Source organism: Haliaeetus albicilla, chromosome 13 (assembly GCF_947461875.1).
Source record: "Haliaeetus albicilla chromosome 13, bHalAlb1.1, whole genome shotgun sequence".
NCBI lineage: Eukaryota > Metazoa > Chordata > Aves > Accipitriformes > Accipitridae > Haliaeetus > Haliaeetus albicilla.
In genome coordinates this window covers 5,017,980-5,041,342 of record NC_091495.1, presented here as the reverse complement: position 1 = coordinate 5,041,342, position 23,363 = coordinate 5,017,980, and the positions used below count along the sequence as shown (strand labels likewise).

The 23,363-nt window shown below is 39.2% G+C and overlaps 1 protein-coding gene across 1 annotated transcript in view; it reads left to right on the top strand.

Annotated features, from left to right (window-relative positions):
- The window catches only part of MSH2 (mutS homolog 2), a 56,264-nt gene that overhangs the window by 8,436 nt on the left and 24,465 nt on the right, over positions 1 to 23,363 (top strand). The window contains exon 7 of the mRNA XM_069799943.1: positions 20,048 to 20,247. Within this exon, the coding sequence (XP_069656044.1) occupies positions 20,048 to 20,247 (200 nt within the window). The remainder of the gene's footprint in view (positions 1 to 20,047; positions 20,248 to 23,363) is intronic.

Genomic DNA, 23,363 nt, shown 5'->3' with positions numbered 1-23,363 from the left:
TTTAAGCACAAAATACTACAACCAAGAAATAATGGTGGTTGGAGGTTTTTGTGTGCTATCCTGTAACACATTGTAGTTAAACAGAGCAGAAGATATTTTTCCCGGAGATGCACATTGACAGGCTACTGTTAGATTAAATGCTTTTTACAATTATGACATTTTAAAGAGGAGGTGTGATATGTTTAGGTGGTCAAATGATTCATGCTACAGGCTAAGGCAGTGTAGCAGCCACTTCCTAACTAATATTCATACTGTAAATGCTCAGTTCGTGTAATAATATTTTGATGTCATGTCCGGTTTACCAATTTAAAAAAACACAAACAACAAAACACCCAAAAGATTAAGCAGTAGTGACCTTTTCCTACTTCCAGAAAGAAACTACCTTTGGCAGCAGTGGGTCACTCTTATCGTATCTTGTGTAGATATTGTGGCCCAAATATGAGTGGTCTTTCTCTTCCTTGCTCTTTCATACTGCTGCCTGCCACCATGTGGCTGCCCTACTGGTAGTAGTATCAGTCGATATGAAGCCTTAGAGAATCTGGCAAATCTTTGCTGAGAATGTACAGATAATTCTCAGTCCTTCAGAAGGGAAAACTGCAAAGGCCATATTCCTACTGTGTGTGTTTATCTCTTGATCATGTTCACCATGCAAACAAAAGTTACACTTTTTTTAAACCCATGCTAAATATAGCTATATTCTTACAATCTAAAACCAAACTTCATGCAACTCAAGTGATCAGCAGGTTAAAGCATTGCAAAAATCTATGTTAATGTGTGTCTTGACAAAGCAGAGGAGGCCAGAAAACTGAATTTAACTTTGATATCTTCTCTAAGGCTTATATTTCAGATAAGACATTACAGATATGTCTGTATATGCTGTTGGGCTTTAGCACAGATCACTACTACCAAAAAAGAAATTTTGGCTTAGGCATGCTGATACTTAAAGAAGTTATGCAAAGAGTAGTTTTCTCGCTAGATTTCTGGACACTGACTTATTCTGCTTCTCTACAACAAATTTTTCTACTTTTTCTAATCATTTGGAGAGTGTTGCGTAGTAACTTGATCAGACCCCACTTAGAAATGTTATTAATGTTGACATTGAAATATTTGTCCCCAGGTTTATTGAATGCCGTGTCTTACTCTTGTGTGTGTTACAAGAGCTTTCATTATTAGTTCTTGATTATGTGCCTAGGATCTTCTATTTCTGTCAGTTTTGGATCCTAAGATCTGAGCTAACTTTAATTTTATGGTTACGTTGGTTTTAAGATTTTGAAAGTTATTACTCACATTTGTAGTTTTCTTATGTCAGCGTAAACACTGGAAATTTTAACTTCTGTATCAGACTTCTTTACTCATTACTGTGCATCAGAAGTCCTGCAAGTTTGTGAGAGAGATGGTGTTTTCTTTATAAAACTGGGGTTAAATTATAGGCAGAATAAGTAACTTGAGCTGTTTTGTGGAGTTATGATCATCTCTGCATTTTGTGTTGTGATTCTGTATGGCTAATGTTGACTGCATTTAGGAAAAGCTATATTTAAAGGAGGAGAGTTATGGAATTAAGAGAATGGAATTAAGCTCTTAGTGAAGCTTGTAAAGGTTGGTGTATCCAAGTGTTAGGAGGTTGAAAGAGGTCCGTTGATAACCTCCTGTATCTTGCCTGGCCACAGAATCATCTGGGCTGCAATTTGTTAAAAGTAGGTTGTTTTAATCTGTACTTATGGACACTGACATACTATAGTCATACTTTTTTAGTTTATTCTGCAGCATAGGTAAGCCTGTCTGAATGCGTATTGCTTTCAGGTACTACTTTGATGAATTTAATTGTTTGGGATAAAAGCAGTGCATTTTACTTGTGCCATCCTCCCAATCTTAATGCTTTTCAAAGTGTGTAGGACTGTTCTTTTTTTAATCTGAAGGAACAAGCATAATAAGAGAAGCTGTTAGTGGGACTGATGAGATGTATTGACAGATTCAAACATGTTTTGAAAGATATGCAGTCACCAAGTTGTTTTCTATATGCTTTACAGTATATTGTGGCTGTTTTAAGAATTACAAACTATAATTTAGAACATATAGGTGGTTTGAGAAGGAGATATCTGGACTGCTGTTCCTTTATGTTTCCTTTGTTGTCAAGGGAAGTTACTGATTATTTCTTAGCTAGAAGTGTGCCATGTTAAAGGACCCCCTTTAACACTAACCAATGCAAAACTCTTAGCAAACTAGACTGAACTACCCAAGTTGGATTGATGTTAGGTGACAGTGTTTTGAAGTAAGCCTGTTGTTTTGCTTATACAGGAGGTATTTTGACTTAACTTTTATTCCAGTAGTGTAGAATTGGATGGCTGAAAGTTTTATTTTAAAGTTAGACTCTTGTAACCCTCTGCTAAGACCTGTAGGTGGTGCAAGTCATCTTTTGGAGCTAAATGGATCAACTTCTTTCAGTAGTTTGTAACCTGCAATGTGTGTGTGTGTTCACATTTATGGGTAAATAGAACACAATGTTACATCACTAGTCCCTATTAACCATCGATACAGTAGCAACACAAATTAAGGTACATAGTGCACATGCTTCAGATAAAATACTGTTTGTCTGCTGGAACAGCTCTTAATGAGAGCTAAGAAAACAGGGGTTCCTGATACTTGCCTGTCTTGAAAGACTTGGGGTTCTGCCCATGTCTGGCTGGTTTTCCATGATTAAAAAAATAATTATCAGTCATAAGTATACAAGATACAGCCCTGCTTCTCCCTTGTGGTGTGTTCCGAAGGCAAGTACGTGAGGTTCTTGCTCATTGCCTTATAGTCAGCATATTTCTGAAATTAAAATGTACTTGCAGAGACAGGAAGTGCAAATACGTATATTAATTGCGTAACACGATTGACTGTAATATAGCAAGCAACTTCAGTATGTACTGTTTATTCTTCAGATACTGGAACGTCTGAGAAATGTGGCACAATGTAAAATAATCCTTGATCTGTTTTGCCCTGTGAAGAGAACTCATGCTGAATATGTTTAATCTTTTTTTTCTATTTTGGGGGGGAAACTATCTGATATTTATACACAGCACAAATATAAGATTCCAGCTCACCATTTTGGTTCTCTATACATACTGTGGCTGAACCTCTTATACATCTATGTCCTGTGATAGAAGAGATGCAGAGGTCTCAGAGGAGTTAAAGGCTGTACTCAAACATCACTTGTTCTGATTCAAGCCTGTTTTGAGCTTTTCTCTTATGTTCCTAAATATCATGCTGCACGGCAGCCACATTGTAGAAACAAGTCCTATCTCTAGCAGAGTCAGAAAGTAATGGATTCAGGAAGCTTGAGGTGAAAAAATGGCTAGCAGGGTAAAATTTTCAAGCTTGTAGAACATGCTCATGAATCAGTCTTGAATGACAAAGTAGCAGCTTGTTTAAAAATGAAAAAAACCCCAACTTGTTGCTAGCTAGTGTAGGCAGGCTTGAATGCCTTTACAGTGTTTTATTTAGCAATAAGTTAACTCACATACACTTTCTCTAGCAGATAAATGGAGGGACAGACTGGGGTAACGCATATAGGATAGCTTGGAAGCTATGTGACTGAGTGCTCATCTCAGGTGCACACGAATACACAGCGTGGATGAGAAACAGCCAGGTGAAATGAGAAGTCTGTGCATTGCAGGCCTGTGATCTCCCTCGGATTGCAGAAATGTGATCCTGCAAGTGGAGTGCCGTAGTGCGTGCTCTCTACGAACGGCAGGCAGGGAAGATGGAGGGGATGTGTTTCTGCAAAGGTACGGATTGAATGCTCAGGGCTCTGCTGCAGAGGGGGCAGCGGGCCTATCGTGAGCTTGTGGGTCAGGATTAGAGAGGGGATTAGAGCAAGGCGAGTGGCATTAATTACAGTGAGCATCTGCAGCACACCTGCCCCATCAAGATGAGGAAGTGGACTAAGCTGCCTTGAAACAACAAGAAGAAACATGATCATAGGCCATGGCTCTCTTGGAGGACTTGAGCCACCCTGGCACATGCTGGAGTGAAGCGTGATACTTGCGTTTTTGCACACGCTGGCAGATGAATGGGAGTCAGCATTGTGCCCTTGCAGCGGTGAAGGGTGACTGTGCGCTGGGCTCCACTAGTATGAGCAAGTTGAGGAACGTGGTTGTTCACATCAGCTTGGTAGCTGTGAGGCTGCATCTAGAGTACTGTATCCAGTGTGGGGCTTTGCAGTACAGGTAGATGGACAAACAGGAGTTGGTCCAGTGGAAAGCCATTGAGCAGGATTGTGGGCTGCAGCGTGTGGTGTATGAGGAGAGGCTGAGGGAGCTGGTTTCGTAGCCTGGAGAAGAGAAAGCTAAGGGGCAGACCTCACTGCTGGTTTCAGCTGCCTAGTGGGTGGGAGTCATTGAGAAGGTGAAGCCAGGTGCTTCTCACAAGGGCACAGCAAAAGCACGAAACAAAACAGGCACCAACCTCGCCAAAGGACCCTCCAGCGGGATATAAAGAAAAAAGTCTTCACTGTGCGGATGGTCAGACTCTGGAATGTATGCTCAGAGAGATGGAGGGATCTGTGTTCTTGTTCAGTGTTCAACTTGTTTTCAGCAAGGGCTGGAACTAGAGGCCTTGAGTTCCCTTCCAATGTAAATTGTTCTGCATTAGGTTTTTGCTGCTTTTGTGTTCTTTTCTAACCTGCAGCTGTCCCTGCAAAGCATTGCAGATAGGCTTTGTTGCCTCTGTCATTTGTGGTTAACAGCTCTGGAAAGACCTTCGGTACTTTTCCGAGGACAGATCAGTACTTCTCCGCAGCAACAGACTGATTTCAGGCAGTTAAATTAGTTAGATGGTGGCCTGCATCCTTAGTGAGGGAGGGGAGAACTTGACCGACTTGGAGGTTTGTCTAAATGGCTTAATTAAAATGCACTTTAAATGCTGGGAGTGCCCCTAATGCCTGTGAAGAAGCTTCTGAAATACAGGTTGAATCTGAACTGGTGGAAGACACAAATGTGATTTGTTATTGTCGTGGAGATCCTGATGCAATAAATATTTCGCATGAAAGAAGTTGTCATTCCAGTGACATGAAAATGGTGTTGGCTTCCCAGTAAGCCTCTAGAAATGTTAGAAAAATGTCACATTTGTCATTCCAAAAGTTATCATCTCTAAGTCCCCTAGAGAAATGTTTGGAGCTTGAAGCTCTCAATGCTTCTTCTTTAACCCTCTCCCCTCCCTTCACCTGTGTTTACTATTTTCAGAACTACTAGATCACCTGTATTTTCATTTGGGTTTGCTTGTAAAACTGAGGTTGACAGTGAGTGCTGTCTAGAAATATTAAACAAAAGCTCTACTAGTCTAGCACATGTCAGACAGGCCATGTCACTAGGAAGGAATTTGCATCAAAATCCCAGGCACTTGAAACCTATTAAAAACTTAGATTCTTGTGTTGCAAGAGACTTATTTTTAGTTTTCTCGTTTGAGGAGGGAACAGAGGGATGTAACTAACAGCTGAAAAAAGACTCCTTTCATGACACCTTCAGCTGTAGGAAAGACAATATTGCTGTTTGAGCTGGAGAAGTGCCTGAGAGCTGTTTGTATTCTGCATGTTATCTAAATCATTTGTCTTCTAGGTCAAGGATCAGCAATCAGTGTTGCAAATCTGTAAATTATAGGTGGCATTCAGTGGTGCAGCACTGGACCGGGTAGTCATAGTATCTCCTAGTTGATACTTCCAGCTCGCCCGCTTCATCCTGACAAGTCCTCACTTGGTGCAAAATAAATAGAAGGATTAAGCTTTTACTCAGTTTCTTTTGCATCTGAATTTTGAGGCTTCAGGGAAATGAAAATTAAACTAAAATTTGGTTGAAATGTCAAATTGGTTTTCAGATTTGTAAGAAATAATCAAATTGCTATTTATTTAGGGAAATGTGAATCTGTAGCTGCCATACTGTTCTTTTGCTCTCAGCCTGCCAAAAGGAGGTGGATGGTAATTACTGCAGTAGTTAAATTTTACTTGGAATCTGTGTTTAATTATTCAGGATTTTTTTTTTTTTAAAACACAGCCATAAGTTAATGAAGTTTCCAGTTAAAGACTGTGACCATATGAAAAAGTTTACTATGTACATGTGCAAAGCTCTCTGGTTTGTCACAGTATCCTTAGTGGTCACTATTTTGGACATTGTATACAGGAATATGGTATATTCTCCATGAAAGAAGAGTGAACATATTATTGTTTCTGTTATGTTTACTTTATATCCACAAACATTAGAAAGGTGGCATGTCAGGAAACTGCAACGGAAGCTCTTGGCAAGATAATTTTGTCTTGACTTGTAATTTAATTTCATTTATCATGTGTAAGGGTTGTAGAAGTCTTAAATCTTTTGTTTACATACAGTTTTGAGTTTCTCCTCTGTACAGAATGAATGCAAATGAAGAAATACTTGTTTTTTACGGCAAAGAAATAGAACTTGTTCAGTACACTCTTTGTCTGCACAAGTTTAAGGAAATGCACAGCTTAGCAATTTAAAAGAGTATTAGTGTTGATGGAGTAGTGTAATAACCTTTTAATTTTAATAATGTATGGAAACTTGTAAGGAATAAAACACTTAGAAAAAAATAATAATGGAAATACCTTTTCTCAGCTGTCTCTAGTCTTTGAAGACCATGCAGTAATATTGTTTTATCACTGGATCCCAAAATGCCATATTTAATTAAAAAGGAAGACTGGCACAAAACCTCCACAGTGTAAGGCATTATGCTGACAAGCAGCCTTAGCTGCTTTCCATCTTCAGCTTCTCTGGAAGGTTTTGGGTGGGGCAGTTTCACTGTATGGAGTTTACTAATTTGCTCATGACTGTATAGTGCTAGATGCGTTCTTGTTCTGTCATCTTCATTGTTCTTTGTTATCATATAAGAAATGGAGGTTTATTAGTAATTCTTAAAAGATGGGCTTATGTTTTCCAGAAGCCTAAATATTATGTTGATGGAATGGCAATGTTCAAAAAAAATACTGTAAAATTGCTTGTTCTTGTCTTTATTTAAATTAGGGTATTTTTGCCTTCATGTCCTTGACACTTGCTCACACTAGCTGTTCTGTATGTAGGATTTCCTTGGTCTTCAGTGGTCAGAATTCAGTGTGAAGGTTTTCTGTTTGTTTTTGACTGTTACGCATCGTGCAGCAACCCGTGACACTGGGTTGTTTTGTAGTTGGCTGACATTGTCTGTAACCACTTTTGATTTAGAGCTGTAGTCGTGCTTCCCTGACTGTGGATTGTTGCCAGTTCCCTTTTTATTGGCACTAGCACTAGTGTTCATGTAGCTGCTTCGTTCAACTTTTGATGGGGAATTTAGCATGCTAAAATAATCAAGGGTGTAATGTCGTATGGCATCTAATCCAGTAAAACTAGGCAGTTGCCAAAGGGGGCAATCCTGGTTCCCTTTTCTGGCCTTCAGCTCCTGCTGCTCCCTTTTTTTGGTCTCATAAGTACAGAATAATTTGATTTGGCCTGTTCACCTGATGAAAACTAATCCATGAAAAAGTGAGGAAAGTTGTCATCTAAAATGAATCCTTTTGCTCCTCTGCAGCTGGTCCATGACCTGCTATCATCATAAACATGAGAAGATTAATATCTTAAATGCAGATCAAGCAGTACCAAAATCCTGTTCTTCAGATTTAATAATCTGACTTGTGTTTGCTTTTTCTTCTTATCTTGATTTTTTTAGAACTTACACTAATTAATTTATATTGTGAGTTGGATTACCAAACTTGCCATAGGAGGGTAAATGAGATATCTTCCTATCCTAGAATTGGAAAAGTGTCTGAATCTGTGGAATGGAGCTGTTCACTACCATTGCAGAATAAGCCTGCCTTTCTGACAAATTCACTACGAAAATGCTACTTGAATTTTAACTCCTACAGAAGACAGACTATGGCAATTTTATGAAAAATAATGTGTGTATGGAAATAAATTAATAAATCTAGTCTTCTGTAACATTGGGAAGACAGAAAACATGTCTCTGACAAAGTCTTTGGGAGATACTTGGAGAATGTTGTTTTATGAAATATCCTCTTACCACTTCTGTCTATACAGTTCCTTGAGGGTAAGAGACTGTTTAGTCCAGCAAGACTGTGCTGGGTTTTCGAGGTGGGAGAGGATTTGCTGTGTAAAACGTGTTATGTTCAAAATTCAACTTTGCTGATAGATCTTCTGTGTGTTTTTTCTTCTATAAGCATGCATGTTTAAAAGTTTATCATTCTGTGAAGTAGCAGGTTGCTCTAAGGTGAGAATTCTCCCTTTTCACCCCAGCTCCTCTCCTGTGGAGCTGTTTAATTTGTTAAGGGTAATAATTTTGTTATTTCTCAACTGAGAATGGGGAGAAGCGGTGAATCAAATCCAAATAGTGCTGTTACGTAACACTCTAGTGCTGAATGGCAGCTCTCAGTAATAATTAAAAAATAAACCTACCTCTTATTTGGAAAATATAACTTTTGAGAAATGTAAGTGAAGGTTTATTTTACTTTTTGATCACTTGGATAGCTGACTGTTACTGTATGTAACATACCCAGGCTGTGGAATGGGAAATAAAAGACACTTGGCTTTGGTTTTAACTGTGACTGGGGTGATCGTAGGTGTAGGTTGGATGCACAGGTGTATGAAAGTTTCTTTAGAATATAGACAGGAACAGTACTTTTTGCTTTAAATGTTTTAACATTTTCAGGACCCAACTCTTGTAGAGCAGGGCTGGTCTGCCATGGGAGTGTGGAGTCATCCCAACCACACAGTGAACCATCATCAAGAGCTAGTGAGAGGGAGATGCTGGTAGGCCTCTTTGGGTCCCTGCTGCATGGCGTAGGTGTCCTTCTGTTCTATCTGGAGAGAAATAGTGGGACCCTTGACAAGCTCTGGTCATCACCTGCCTGTAGAAATGTTCCTGAAGATCCCCCTCTCTATTGCTCTGAAACACAGCTTGCAGCCTGCAGCTCTTGGCCCTGCGAAGAGATAGGTGTGTGGTGGTACCGTCAGGAGTGCTGCCAGCCTTGCCTTATAAATGAAGAAAAAATGTTTCCTTTCTGCTTCTCTTACTTTTCATTGTAGGGGTTTTGTGTGTGTGCCTCAGACCTCTGCAGTTCTTTGCTTTGACATGCTTTCTGGCTTGAGGAGGCAAAGCAGAACTCTGCTTGTGTGCTGCTGCTTTATTTGCTTATGCTTCAGAATAATGCCAAACACTCCCTTCCCTCAGGGTCTAAAAATATTGGTGTTGCAGCAGCCTGCTTCAGGAGCAAGATCTTAATTGCATCAAGTGGTACCTTGCTGGCAAGAATAAGACCCAAGATTTTATTTTTCTGCTGAAGAATTGTTTTCTTCTTTACCTTGCCTAATCTGCTGAGGTTGGAAAATGTTTAAACACTTGTGCAAAAATAATGAATTATTGGTAACCTGTTTCAGAATACATAAGACTGCAGTAAGTACCTTTGGGGGGAAAAAACCCCAATATATTGGACTTAATTGTGCTTTTTCTGATGATCCTGTTTTGTTTTTTATTCTGAGCTCATTAGCTTGCAGCCTCACAGTCAATACATACTGCTTCCAAAGCTTTGCTTGATTGTTATAGACAATAGTTATTTTGTGCTTGGTACCCCTGATATAATCTTAGGGCTTTAATTTACTATTTTTAGGCTTTGACATAATACTCAAATGGTATATGTAGGGATTCATTTAGGGTGGGAAAGAGTCTGTTGCTTCCCTGATACATATTAATTTTATGTTACATAAATGTAACTGATGTAGAGGAGTGAACTCTGGTTATTTGGAAGAAAGTATTTATTGAATTTAAAAATTTATCTGTAAGTGGACTGTTCTGAGGTTACAAATATCCAGTATTGTTTTCATGCTAGAATGCCTTGGGGACTAATTAGGAAAATTAGAAAAGGCAGGAGACTGTCGTTTGGATTTGGCTTTCTCTTTATGTTGCTCCAGTTGTGGAGCACTTCTGTCTGGCTGCTTAGTAGCACACTTTGTGTACCCAGTGCTCTGGAAGTGTGTGCAATGTGATTTCTGTGGCTCTCTGAGGGTCTAAAGCTGCCCTTCAAACCTTGGACTCTGTATTACAAGGGACTACTTCAACAGAACTGCAAAAAATAGTCAGCATATTCATGGTTGCTTCAAGTTATACATTTGAGATTAAAAGACAGTAGTAGTGAGTTCAATCCAAAGACCTGCCCTGTAATAGTGGAATGAAGGCCAATTTCTAGTACTAAATACATCCTGAGGGCATCAGATACTTGCCTGGAGACCCCTTGATTTAGTTCATTTCTGACTTGAGGGAGAAGGTACGGCAGGGTGGAGAAGAGCAGCAGGTAGTGATACTACCTCACACGTTTCGTAGTATCTGCCAGCTTAGAAGTGTTTGTGGGACTGTGGCTTGAGGGCATAATTTCCTAGCCAGCTTAAGCCAACATCAAGATACAACTGGCCTTGTCCACAGCTGGCAGGGCCACCCCAGAGTGAGGCGGTTCAGGGGAGCCTCACTGATGGAAAGCTAACACAGCCACAGCAAATGAAGATACATGTTTAAGGAGGGGACTGCAACTGGGAGCGTCACCTTCAGTGTCAACCTGAGGTGTCTGCAGCTACCTTTACCAGACTACCAGTTTTTCTTCCTCCATGCCGTGTGGCTTGCCTGTGTAAAGAGCAGGACAGCTTTCAAGCTGTACCGCTGAGCCAGGTCATGTTTGGTCTCTATGACTCTTGTTTCTGCAGAGAAGTTTTGAAACTCTTTGGGTCTAGAACTGTGAATTATCGCAAAATCTTTTAAGAAGCTAGCAAGATCATCAGAGTACAAGGATTGCTATAATCTTACTGGGACGACAGCATTGTCTTTGTAAGAACGCAGACATGACGGGTAAACTGTAAGATGCATCACCGTGGAGCTCTTTGTTCCTGATGTGCTGTTTCTGTTAATCTGCACTGTTATACAATGTCTTTTAATTGCTAGAAACCTGTAATTTCACATCCCCCACATAAAACAGTAATGCACTTTAAGTTCTGAATTGAGGATGTATATACACTGTTGTATGCCTTCACTGTTGTCTTGAGAGTTTTGTTATTTAGGCAAGCTGTATCTTTTAGTTTAGCTCTTTTTTTTTTTTGAGGTTGTAACAGTGGTTTTCAGGGAGAGTAGCTGTGAAGTCATTTGATATTGCAGAATTACTTATATCGTGTTCTTAACTGAAGAAACAAAACCAACTTTGTGCTAGCATGCTAAGAAGAAACGATAACAGGTTGCGCAGTTTGTGCAAGAGCAGGTGGGAAACAGAAGAAGAACTTGAACCATTTAGTGTGGAGGGGAATACATGTGAAGGTGCAGGTTGCTTTTTGGCAGACAGGGTAGGTAGAAGCCTTGCTTACCTGGGTGCAGGCCTGTTGGAATTGGCTGGGTTGTCTGCTTCTGAACTACAGGCCCTTAGGTACGCATGTGTATTTGGGAGACCTGAAAGAGAGCTTACACAGATGAACAACTTGTGACACTCACTCAGACATAAGACGTTGGACCCAATGATATTGTAGGGCCAAATTATATCAGTTTCATCACAATAACAGAAAGATTTTGACGCCTTGCTTGGGATATTCTCTTGTATGTGAGATGTGCTAGAGAGGTATGTACACAACTCACCTAGAGAGCAATGTTCTAAGTTGTTGATGAAAGAAAAACCTGGATTCAAATCTTGTGTCTTCAAAGTACTAGAAGAACTGGTGCTTATGGTGAGTCCTCTGCAAGGCTGCTCCTGCTGCTTGGGTAAATATTGCCACCAGCTGGAGGCTCGTCACCAGAAATCAGAGCAACTTCTGCCTGCGCACAGTGTCCGGTGTGAGTTGAGTGGGGGATTGAGAAGATCAGTGATACTAAGCCTATGGTGTATGAGTAAAACAAAATGGCTTTTGATGGTATTAGTCTCTCTAAAACTGCTGGTTTCTTATTGCTCAGGTTTTGTGTTATTTTTATTTCAATTTGTTTACAAAGATTGCTCCAGTTAGATAACAAAGTCTTCTGTGCATAAGTAAGCACTTCCAAAAGCATGTGTGGGTTGTCTAGATCTTTTGCATTGTTATTTCTTTGTGCTTGTCTGAGAAGTTTTTAATGTTATTTTTATAAAAGCATGTAACAATTCTGATTGTATTGGGCAAAATGACCTGAGATGGTCGGTGCGATTTTTATGCTGGTAAGATGTGTGATAAAGTAGTTTTCAATATCAGGCTTTGGATACCTGGTTTAGGCTCCTCTGTGCCCATGTTAGGTATCTGTCTTAATACTTCAAAGGATGTAAAGCATATTGGGGTTCTTTGCCACGAAAAGAGCTTTGCAAATTTAAGGTGATATTTACTGCTTACCTGAGATGGCGACAACTGGACTTTGGCTGATTTTTTTAGAGAGATGCAGTTTGTCTAGGGAACAATTGGGTCACCAGGAAGAAGTTTATAAAGGTTGCTTAGGACAGTGCCTCACTTATTTCTGGCTGGAAAACACAAATGCTGGTAATCAACTACAGCAACTTGCTCTAGTGTGGACTTCCTCCAGGGTGTTAAAATCCCAAGTGCTTTGTGTGGAAAAGAAAGCCCAGTTAGAACAGGTAAGATGGTGGCTTGGCTTTGCCCTGCCCTCCTATTAAAGAGGCAGTACCTGAGGTTGTAGTTTATTACATTATTCTGGTAATTTCTATAGGATTAGAAAAGAAGAATTTATCAGTTTTATATGTCTGGGTTAAGCATGACTAGGGAGGGTTTACCTTGGCTACACTGGATTAAGAAGAGATCTGAGTTTGAAAGAAACCCCAGGGAAACCGAACTAATGGTACATGAAGTACCACTTCCCTTTGTGTAAAGGAAATATGAAATTAAACTGGTATAACTGTGCATATTCTGAAGCTTTAGTGGTTGACATTAAAGTCTTAGCGTATCTTAAAGCAGTCCTTAATATGCTGCTTTTGTAAGTGGTGTTTCTCTGATAAAATTCTCTATAATCAAGTTGAACAGTTGGACAGAAAAGTTGATTTTATTCTACAGTCATAGAAAACCTTTAGCAGGCAGAGAATACAAGTGCATGCTCTTCAGCAGACTCAGCTGTTGTATAGCCAGGGGAGTTAAAACCTTTAAGATCTTCTTAAAAGTATGTCAGCTTCTCCTGTAAAAGAGTGCATTCTTAATTTGGTTTCAGTGTTAACACTTTTATGCTTGTGTCATATGGAACTTTTAGTTAGTACAGTTTTTCCCCATGAAAATGTTTACCAGAATTTGGGATTTTAAGTTACTACTCTATAGTAGTAATTAAATATATATATTATTCATTATTAAATATATATATTACTGATTCTATATGGATCCAAGTTTCATAATATGCTAAAAAACCACAGAGTTCTTTTTCTGACCAGAGGTGCTTAGAGGAAGTGTTCTCCTTCCTGCATGCACGGGGAGGCACAGAACTGCCCAGGGTGTTGCAGGATGTTAGTGGAGGAGAGCTTTAAAACCTGGGTGTTTTATAGGCCAGCTTGTTGTACAGCTCACTGGTGTGTTAGTGGATTTTTTTGTGCTCGCCAATCCTGCTCAGGCATTGAAAAGATTCTCTTCGTTCTAACTCTGGTCTTTTATTTTAACCTGTTAGTTTAGTTATTATTTCTACAAACAGGATTCTTTTCATCCTTCTATGGAATCTGTATACATGTCAGCCTTAATTAATGTTTTCGCATTGTTGTGGCTTAACCTCAGCCGGCAGCTAAGCCCCACACAGCCGCTCGCTCCTCCCCTGGTGGGGTGGGGGAGAGAATTGGAAGAGTAAAAGTGAGAAAACTCTGCTGAGATAAAGACAGTTTAATAGGTAAAGCAAAACAAGGAATCCATTCACCACTTCCCATGGGCAGGCAGGTGTTCAGCCATCTCCAGGAAAGCAGGGCTCCATCACACGAAACGGTGACTTGGGAATACAAACGCCATCACTCCGAACATCCTCCCTTCCTTCTTCCCCCAGCTTTATCTGCTGAGCATGACATTGTATGGTGTGGGATATCCCTCGGGTCAGTTGGGGTCAGCTGTCCCGGCTGTGTCCCCTCCTAACTCCTCGTGCCCCCCCAGCCTCCTCGCTGGGGTGAGGAGCAGAAAAGGCCTTGGCTCTGGGTAAGCACTGCTCAGCAGTAACTAAAACATCTCTGTATCATTGAGACTGTTTTCAGCACAAATCGAAAACACAGCCCCATACTAGCTACTGTGAAGAAAATTAACTTTATCCCAGCCAAAATCGGCATACCCGTTAACTTAAACTTTTATATCTAGCTCTGTAAAAGCCTAGAAATATAATTAAAACCTCCTGACAACCTCTGTGTTGTGGCAGTATTAAGTGAAGTAACCTTAAAATCGTGATGAAAAATGCTGCATAGATGTAGCAAAGGAAGAAGCAATCTTTTTTGATGTCAAATGAGATGTAAGCCTTGATGGAACAGAAGCATTGTGATGAGACTTGGGAAAGTGTGTGCCATTTATTGGATGAAAAACAGATTTTTGTTATCTTTTTTTGGTGTGGAGTGTGAGTCTTTTGTCTGTTAAGAGGTGTCTTGTGGACATACTATTATCAACAACAAAATACAGGAAAGGATGAAATGCTTTCAGTTGGATTCTAGAATATCTAACAGAAACTTGGAGATAGGTGGGGTTTTTTTTCTCTCTTTCTCTAGAAGAGCACACTAAGCCTAATATTTCTTGTTATTGCACAGAATTCAAAGCTGATAAATAGCCATGGTTTTGAATAGCAGGAAAAAAAAGGGGGGGGGGGTATCATTTCCAAGTTCAAGAAAAGTACTTGTGTTGGTTTTCAGTTATATTAGCTGAAATTTTGTTTGCTGTTTTTGTGATTTAATTTGCAAATTTAAATAACTGTCTTGAAACAAATATTTCATTTATGTTCTAGTGTGGTTTCACTAGTTATAATTGTTTCTGTTATCTTGACTGTGTTGCCTTAGATCTGTGGTGGAAAGTTTTGCCTTCCACCAAAAAAAGTTTTTTTCCTTCCCCTTTTGGCTGTGTGGCAGAAACAAGTTATTCAATGTTGTCATCTGTTGTTAGATTACACTTCCTTGGATTTTTTAAATTTGTTTCCTTTCATGTTTTCTTTTTTTGTTTCCTCAGTCAAGCTTTATGTTAAAAGCAACCTGTCATTTGTCATTTGAGTTCATTATTACTTGGGAGCATTAGGCATGGCTTATAGTTGCATTATCTTAACGTAGCCCTTTCTATTCAGCAACTGTGTATGTATTCTTACCATACAGGAAATTGTTATGCAAAATGTGGCATGAACACAAACCTGTCAGCTTTATATTTGTGGTTGGCAAATATAAGAGGGGGAAGATAGAACGGTACTAGGAAGGTCATGAGATGTTAGTCTAATTAGCTTGGTTTTGGCAGAGGAAAATTGTATCATGCTGATCTGAGAACTCTTTGAACTTGTCATTGTTGTGGACAAAGGAGGAGAAAAAAAAAAAAAGAATAAATTAGAGCTTTCAAAATGCCTTTGACAAGTTCTTATCCAAGAGGCTGTTGAACAAGCTGAGGGAGTCGTGGGATAAAAGTGAAGGGACTGTTTATGTAAAAGGCACAAACAAAAATGTTTTAATCTTGGCAAAGGTAAGCTCAAGAGTCCAGAAGCTGCACTTGAGATATTCTCTAATGATCGGGATAGCAGCTGGCTAGTGAGGTGGTGACACAAATAAGGACCAAACTTCCAAACTTTTAATGGAAACCAAAATAGGCTGACTGATTGGGCAGAACAGGGATGGTTTGGATTTTAATGAGAGTAAGTATAAAGCAATGTGTATAGAAAGAAAGAATGTAATCTGCCTGTGTTTTACAGAGCTTTACGTAGATTCAGAAAGGGTGTTGGGCATCTGTGTGTCAGATTGAAGACAAGTCTCTGTGCAGTTAGGTTTTAAAGATAAGGTATGGTGGCATTATAGAAACTGTTGCTGCTGGTCTTTTCCAAGTGCAAAATTTAGTAAGTTTCAGAAGTGATTCCATGTGTATATATCTATATGCCAGAATCATTGATTGTGTAAGGACCTCTTTGAAGAGAAACTAAATGCTCTGGCTTTAAACATAAGCTATCAGAGGGCAAGGTGGGATGTAATGTAGAGGATGAATGTGAATTTTGCACATTCTTGCATGTCTGAGAGTGGTCATCAAAAACAGAGAAAATAGTTTTTATGCTGGAAATTTTAATGTGGAAATCATGCAGTAGTCTGTAGCTTAAGCAGATTGGATAAAACCATCAAACCCTGGTTTCCTACCCCAGGTGAGAGTAGTATTTTTCTAGATTAAAATTCACTTTTATAATTGGATAAACACTCCATATGTGTCTTGCTTTCTTCCTACTACTTTCTTTAAGTGAAGAAAGGGTGCTTTAAACCAGAACCTCATGCAGTTTTACAGGTAATAAAACTTGAAGGTATTTTGAAGGTATTTGCAACTCCTGTCTTCTTATGGGCTAATGTGTGGTGATATTTTGATAATTGAGAAGTAATAAATAGGTTTACAAATCTTGCATATCACCTGGGAAGTGAGAGGACATAACATCAGAATAGTACAACCTGTTGAGTGTTTGCCATGACCATAACTGCTAAAAGACCAAGCAAGTTAACAGTAAGAACATGTGGGTATACTTTATGGACAAGTTCTCAGTGAATCCTGTCTTATTTTTGCTGAAGGAATTGTTTCCAGATTACAGGACTAAAAATGACCAAGTTACTTGGTTCCTGTGAAGAGGAACAAGTTGGCAGATACTGCCCCTAGTTTCAGTAAACTCTGACAGAGGCAGAAGATGCTTTGTGGGGAAGACTTGCAGATGGGATTTCTTCCTTCTGTAATCCCCTGGGGAAGGTAGGCAAACGTCTGGTTAGTGGGCTTGTATTTAGGCTGTTAAGCCGTTGTATCAGGTGTCTTTGGGTTTTGTTTTGTTCTTTTTTTAATACTAGAAAAAATCTGGTCTTTACAAAGTATGTTTGGTCACCAGTTGCTGCTGGTGCTTCTGAGAAAACAGTTCGTGATGTAGGTCTTAAGTCAGGTCTGCTAGGTAAATTGTAGGGATTTTTAATAAACACGGCAATGTATCTGCTGTGACAAGATCACATAATTCTTGTTATTCCTCCAAACCATTTGACAGAAGCCTGAAAGCTAGAAATTGTGCTCAGAAACACCAACAGGGATCAGAAGTGGACATTATTTGGCTATTATGACGTTTCTTATACAAATCTTGTTCTGCGTTCCTGCAGTAGGTATCTTAAGAATATTCCTGTCTACTTCTCACAAGCTCTGTATACATGCTGAAACTTAAATGGATATTTTAGCGATTCCGCATGTTTCCTATCCTTTTTGGAAATAAAGCACCATTATGGGTTAGTAACGACAATCTTTAAATGTATTTATTAAGGCAGTAGTTGAGTGGATAAATGTAGAGGTAGGATTCTTCTCTTTTTCATCGATTTTGTTCGGTATAATAAGAAGGTTCACTGGAGTGGTGTGGGTAGAACACTTTCTGCAAGAGAAGGACATTCCTTTTGAATTTTTTATGTACAGAAATGTACTGCTACCTGTCCAGGGGTCTCTCTCTTGTGTTACCTTAGACAAAGCCTTTGTTTCTTGAGGGACTGTCTTTACTACTTAACTGAGGCAGTGTACCATACAAACCTCTGTGTACTGTTTCCAGTGTCTAGTGCTCTCTGCAGAATGCTGCATGGTGTAATGTAGAGATTACTGCTTTCAAAATGACAAAAAAAATTTTGTCATTTCCAATGCAGTTTGCAAATGCAAATGTTCCTGTTATTGAAACTGATGCATTTTTCTGCCAGTAAGCAAAACAGTAGAAATAATGTGGTGAAAGCTGTCCCTTCTCTGCTTGCGTGTCTCTAAATGAAGTTAACTTTCCTGCTGACGCCAAAATATTGATAGATAGCATGTTAATGTGATTAACCAGAAATGAACAACAGCATATAACATGTGGAGATCTCTGAAGGGGGCAGAGTTCTTCCTTCGTAGTCCTAGTATGACCAAAGAACACTGACCTCTCTGGCATTCCAAAATGAACAATATCTGACTTCTTTGTTTAACTGCGAATGCAAAGTAATGCAAAATATGGAAAGATGGCAATGTTAACTGATGCAAAAAAGAAAGCAAGAAATGTATGAAAGTTCACTTACATTCTGGTGGGGAAAATATAATTTAATGCTCCATCACTTCTCATCGAGATTTATGCTTACTTTCAGCACTTAAAGAATATTTATTTCACTATTAAAAAAAAAAAAAAACCAAACCAAAAAAACCAAACCAGAATGTTAGGGAGCAGCAGCAAGGTGAGGCTGAAGGGAAGGCAAGCTGCGAGTCAATGGTGACAACAAGGTACGTAGAGACAGTACCCTCATTGATAAGGACACAGTCCCCCAATACCTGCAGGAGGCAAATGGTGTGTCTGATGACAGTAACCAGGTTCAGCCAGCAGTCTGGGTCTGCAGGCAAGTCTATAGTGATGATCTGGGGTGAAGCAAAGAAGTCAAGTCAATGGGTCACAGTCTGGATCAGTGGGGTGCATGGCCAGGCACAGGCACGGCTGCAGTATAGCTCAGGTGAGAACCAAGGACAAGTGCCTTAGCTTGAATGCAGCTTTTGAGTGAAGGCGAGGAGGCCCCAGACAAGGTTTCTCACACCTCTTTATTACACAACTCTTCACAATGGTCTTCACTGGGAAGATTTGCCTTCAGGAATCCCGAGTATCTGAAACCAGTGGAAAAGCCTGGAGCAAAGTAGACACAACCTTATTAGAGGCGGATCAGGTTAGCAAACATTTAAACAAATTGGACACATGCAACTCCATGGGACCCAAGGAATACGCCCACAAGTGCTGAGGTAGCTGGTCAAAGTCATTGTGGGACCAGTCTTGGTTTTCTCAGAAAGGTCATGATAGTTGGAGAAGGCTTCTAAAGATAGGAGTGACATTTACTTTCTTCCAATCCTCAAAAAGGGAAAAGAGGACTATCCAGGGAATTACAGCTTGGTCAGCCTCATCTTCATCCTTGGGAAGGTGATTAAGCAAATAATCCTGTAAAGCATTGCTAAATGTATTAAGGGCAGGGTGGTGACTGGAAGTAGTTGGCATGGATTTATGAAGGGAAATCATGCCTGACCAACCTGACAGCCTTCTACAACAAATTGACTAGGTTGTTGGATAAGGGGAGAGCAGTGAATATTGTTTATCTTGACTTCAGCAGGCTTTTGTCACTGTTTCCTATTGTGTCTGATGAAGTATAGACTAGATGAGTAGACTGTAGTGGACTGAAAACTAGCTGAACTGCCAGGCTCAAAGGATTGTGATGGGGGCATGAAGTCCAGCTGGAAGCCAGTCATTAGTGGTGTATCCCAGGGATTAATACTGGGGCCATCCTTGCAGATACCCAAAACATGACACAATCCTGGGTAGCTGGCTCTAGCTGACCCGACTTTGAGCAAAGGGGTTGAAGTGGTTGATGTCTGGAGTGCCTTCCAACCTCAAGGATTCTCATTCTGTGATCCAGGGTTGCACAGCTGTACAGTGTCGATGTTGGCCTTGACCACAGGCAACTGAACTCTACCAAGAGTGGGGGTTTTTTCCTACAGTGTGCGTTTTTCCTACTTAATACCTGTTCTTTTGTAGCCTACTGGATGCTTTTTTTATGGCGCAGGGAAAGGATTAATCTCAAAGTAGATTCTGAGCTTCGACATACCTACAGAACAGATGTTGGCATTTGTGCTTGAAACAGTTTCACTCCAATGCTGTTCATTAGATACCCCAACTGTTAAAAACTACAGAAGCATGACATAGGCTAAATATCCTTGCTTTTTCAGTTCATGTGTTGCCCTAGTTTCATTTGTTCTTCTGTCAGGAAAGTTGGCCAATGGATACAGCCATAGAGAAAGGATAGATAGAAACTGCCAGATAAATGTTTTCATTCTAATTAGTGAAATAAAGGAATTATAGACCATGCCATGCTAATCATTGTTACGAACTTCTTACTTAGGTTGAATTTGGTTGAAGCTTTTGTGGTGGATCCAGAACTACGTCAGTGCCTTCAAGAAGATCTCTTACGTCGCTTCCCAGATCTTAACCGTCTGGCAAAGAAATTTCAGAGACAAGCAGCAAACTTACAGGACTGTTACCGAATGTATCAGGCTATTAATCAACTGCCTAGTGTTGTAGAAGCACTAGAAAAACATGAAGGTAACACTACCCCTGTCTATTTTCAATGTCTTATAATACACAGATGACACAAAGAGATAGTGTGTAGATTTCCAAAGATTACTTTTTTCCTGTGTACTTTTGTTGCAGGAGGCTAAAGCTTAAAGACATTTGAATTTGAAATGAACTGAAATTCTGAAATGCCAATCAGATACTTAAACATAGCCAAATCTTTACATGAAAAAGTGTTCCAATTAGTGTGTAGCTGAAATACTTGAACTGTTGGGTGATGGTCTGGTAATCTTTGACATTGACTTGTCTCTAAGAATTCTTGACCAATTGCATGTGTATTATAACCTTACAAGATACCATTCATGCAATATTGTTGTGTTCCTTTTGAAGACACTTTGCACTTTGGGTTGTAATTAAACACAAAAAAACCCAGTTTAAGCATTATCGGTGTAATTTGAATGGCTCCCCCCCCCCCCCCCCCCGCCTCAAATCATAATGCTCCAGTATTTAATAAGAGTAACATGGCAGGATTTCTTCTGATCTTCTTTAGCATGAAGCTTCAACGCTATGACAAGCAAGTCTAGAAAATACAAAGGTTGCTATTTCTTTTCCTTTTCTATGTGTTACCAAGAAAACGCAGAGTAAGACAGTGTCAGTGTAACAGGGGGGTGATACAATACAGCAATAGCAATCCTAGCCTGTCAGATAGCATATTTTTGTAGAAGCCCATTAATTTGTTTGAAAATCTCTTTGCATAAAGCAAGCACCAAAGCCTTAAAGACAAATATTTTTTAAAATGGTATGGTTACAAAAATATCTTTCCTGTATTTGAGTAGACAGTAACATTACCCAGTATCTTACACTTTTCTGTAATATAGTTTTATGACTTCAAGTAATGAGACTTACCTTCTAAAATATTAATCTTAAATTAATTTTTGGTTGCTGGCTGTGTTATTTCCAAAAGCAGTTAAGATTTAAAACTGGGAAGGAACTGACAGATAAATTTTTTTTTTTTTTTTTTAAAAAAGAGCTACGCCACGCTTTAGGTGCCTCAGTCATGTCCCTTTGGCTTTTCCAAAGACTCTGCTTGTTTTTGCCTTGGCATGGAGCTCTTGGATTTCCATCTTAAACTGATGTATTAGTTCAAACCGCTCGCTTCCTGCCTTTACTTCTTTTTCTATTAGTTGTCATTTGGCTCAACAGAGTTTCTCTGTCATAACATTGGGGTAGGAAAACAATTCCATTTTTAGAAGTTTTGAGGAGCAAGCTGTGCAAGGCAAACTGCTAAGCTCACCATATGGAAAAATTAATAGACTGCAAAAGTTCTTGCTGTTTTACACTTGAATCATTCGGCCTTAGTAGGGCATACATCAGCGGTATATCTAAGATAATTTAAAATAGGTGAAATGCGTTATTTTTATTTTTCTTTGTACTTGTACGCACTTGTTTAAAGTACAAGAATGGTTGGTAATTTTGAATGTATGTGACTGATTCAGACTGGATCTGATAATTTTCCTGTTTAAGACTGTACAAAATCTGACTTTCCATCTCTTGATGGTTTAAAAGAAAGATTTTTGACAATTCTGAGTATCTGCCAGTTTCAGAACTTTCTTTTCTTGTGAATGGTTATGAGGAGATAGAGCATGAAGTGATCAGCAGTGATTGCCTTTCAGTATGAAGCATTGCTTTTTTGAGATGCTTGTTTTTATGGATGATGAAAGCTGAGGAGGGGGGTAATGAGTGAAGATGACTTTTTTATTTTTTTAGACATAAGAAGCCTGCATAAGATGGGAAAGGACTCTGAGTCATCAAATCATTTTGCTGTTGCTGGCAAAAGGGACCAGTTGTTCATTACTCAAATTGCTGGGGCATAAAATCTAGGTACTTACAAGATGTCTGTCTTCAAGAAGCTGCTGAAGCATCTTCCTTTCCATCTCAGACTGACATTCTAGTTTAAGCATGTAAATATGCAGGATACCGGAATTGTGTGCTGGGTTCCAGGTGTATTTTTACCATATTGTATACAGTGGCTGGAATACCCCCTCACTGCTTTTGGAAACGCCTCTTACTGCGTGTTCCATCACAGTTCTTTCCATGACTGTTGCACTGGTGTGTTATAACCATGTTGTGATTGAACTTAGCTGTTGCCCATCCTTTGTCACTTCCAGCTGATTATTCCTCTACTCATAGTGGAAATTCGTTTATCTATCAATGCGTCATCTTGCTTGCTGCTAAATTTTACTTTGTTTCTATTAGCCCAGTTTTCAAGGTCAGTTAGTTATGTTCCTGATTTATTTTGTTCCAATTTCATCTACTGATATCTTCCACTTTGTATATTTTAGTGAATTTTATAAACAGTCTTCTTTTGTGCGTTAATATTATTAATTCACACATTTTAAAAAGATAAATGCTCGTATGAGCCCTGAAGGAACTGTATTGCTGATGTCCTTCCAGCTCATTCATCTCTTGCAAGTCGGTGATGTCCTCTTTATCTGCCTTCTGATCTTTGTATTAATCATGAATCTTGCATCTTAGCATCCCAAGTGACACTGTATTGAATGCTTTAGAAGAGCCCAGATTAGGTCTACAGATTTCCCTTTGTCTTAGGCATTCAGTTATTTCAGACAGATGTTGCACTATACAGGTATCATCTGCCTCTAATAAACTCATACTATATTTTATCCCAATTTCTGTTTTGCTCCTTGTTCTTTCCTCATCATTTTTTCTAAGACCTTTTGTAATATCAAAATGGCTGGTTTAAGTGCACTTAGTCATAGAGATTTGTCTGTGAAAACATATAGTGTCCTTGAGAGAATAGTGTCAGTTTTCATACTTCTGTAACTGTATAAAGGTTTCAAGTTTGAAGATTAGTGCTTGATTTTAATTTCTATACAAAGTTTTAAACCATATTAATAGTAAAGTCTTTAATGCATGTAATAAACACTTATCTGTGCTTCAGTAAGTAAATTATGGTTTAAATTAAAAATTGTACCTGGGAGCAGATAGGCTTTGTGATCAATATGCAGCTCTGCTTTTGACGGTACATAGATCTATTATTCTTTCTCTCAACGTTTAGCTTACATGCTAATAATGTTGAGTAGGTGCAAAAGTGGTTGTTTTTACCCTGCATCTTTTATATGAGTTTC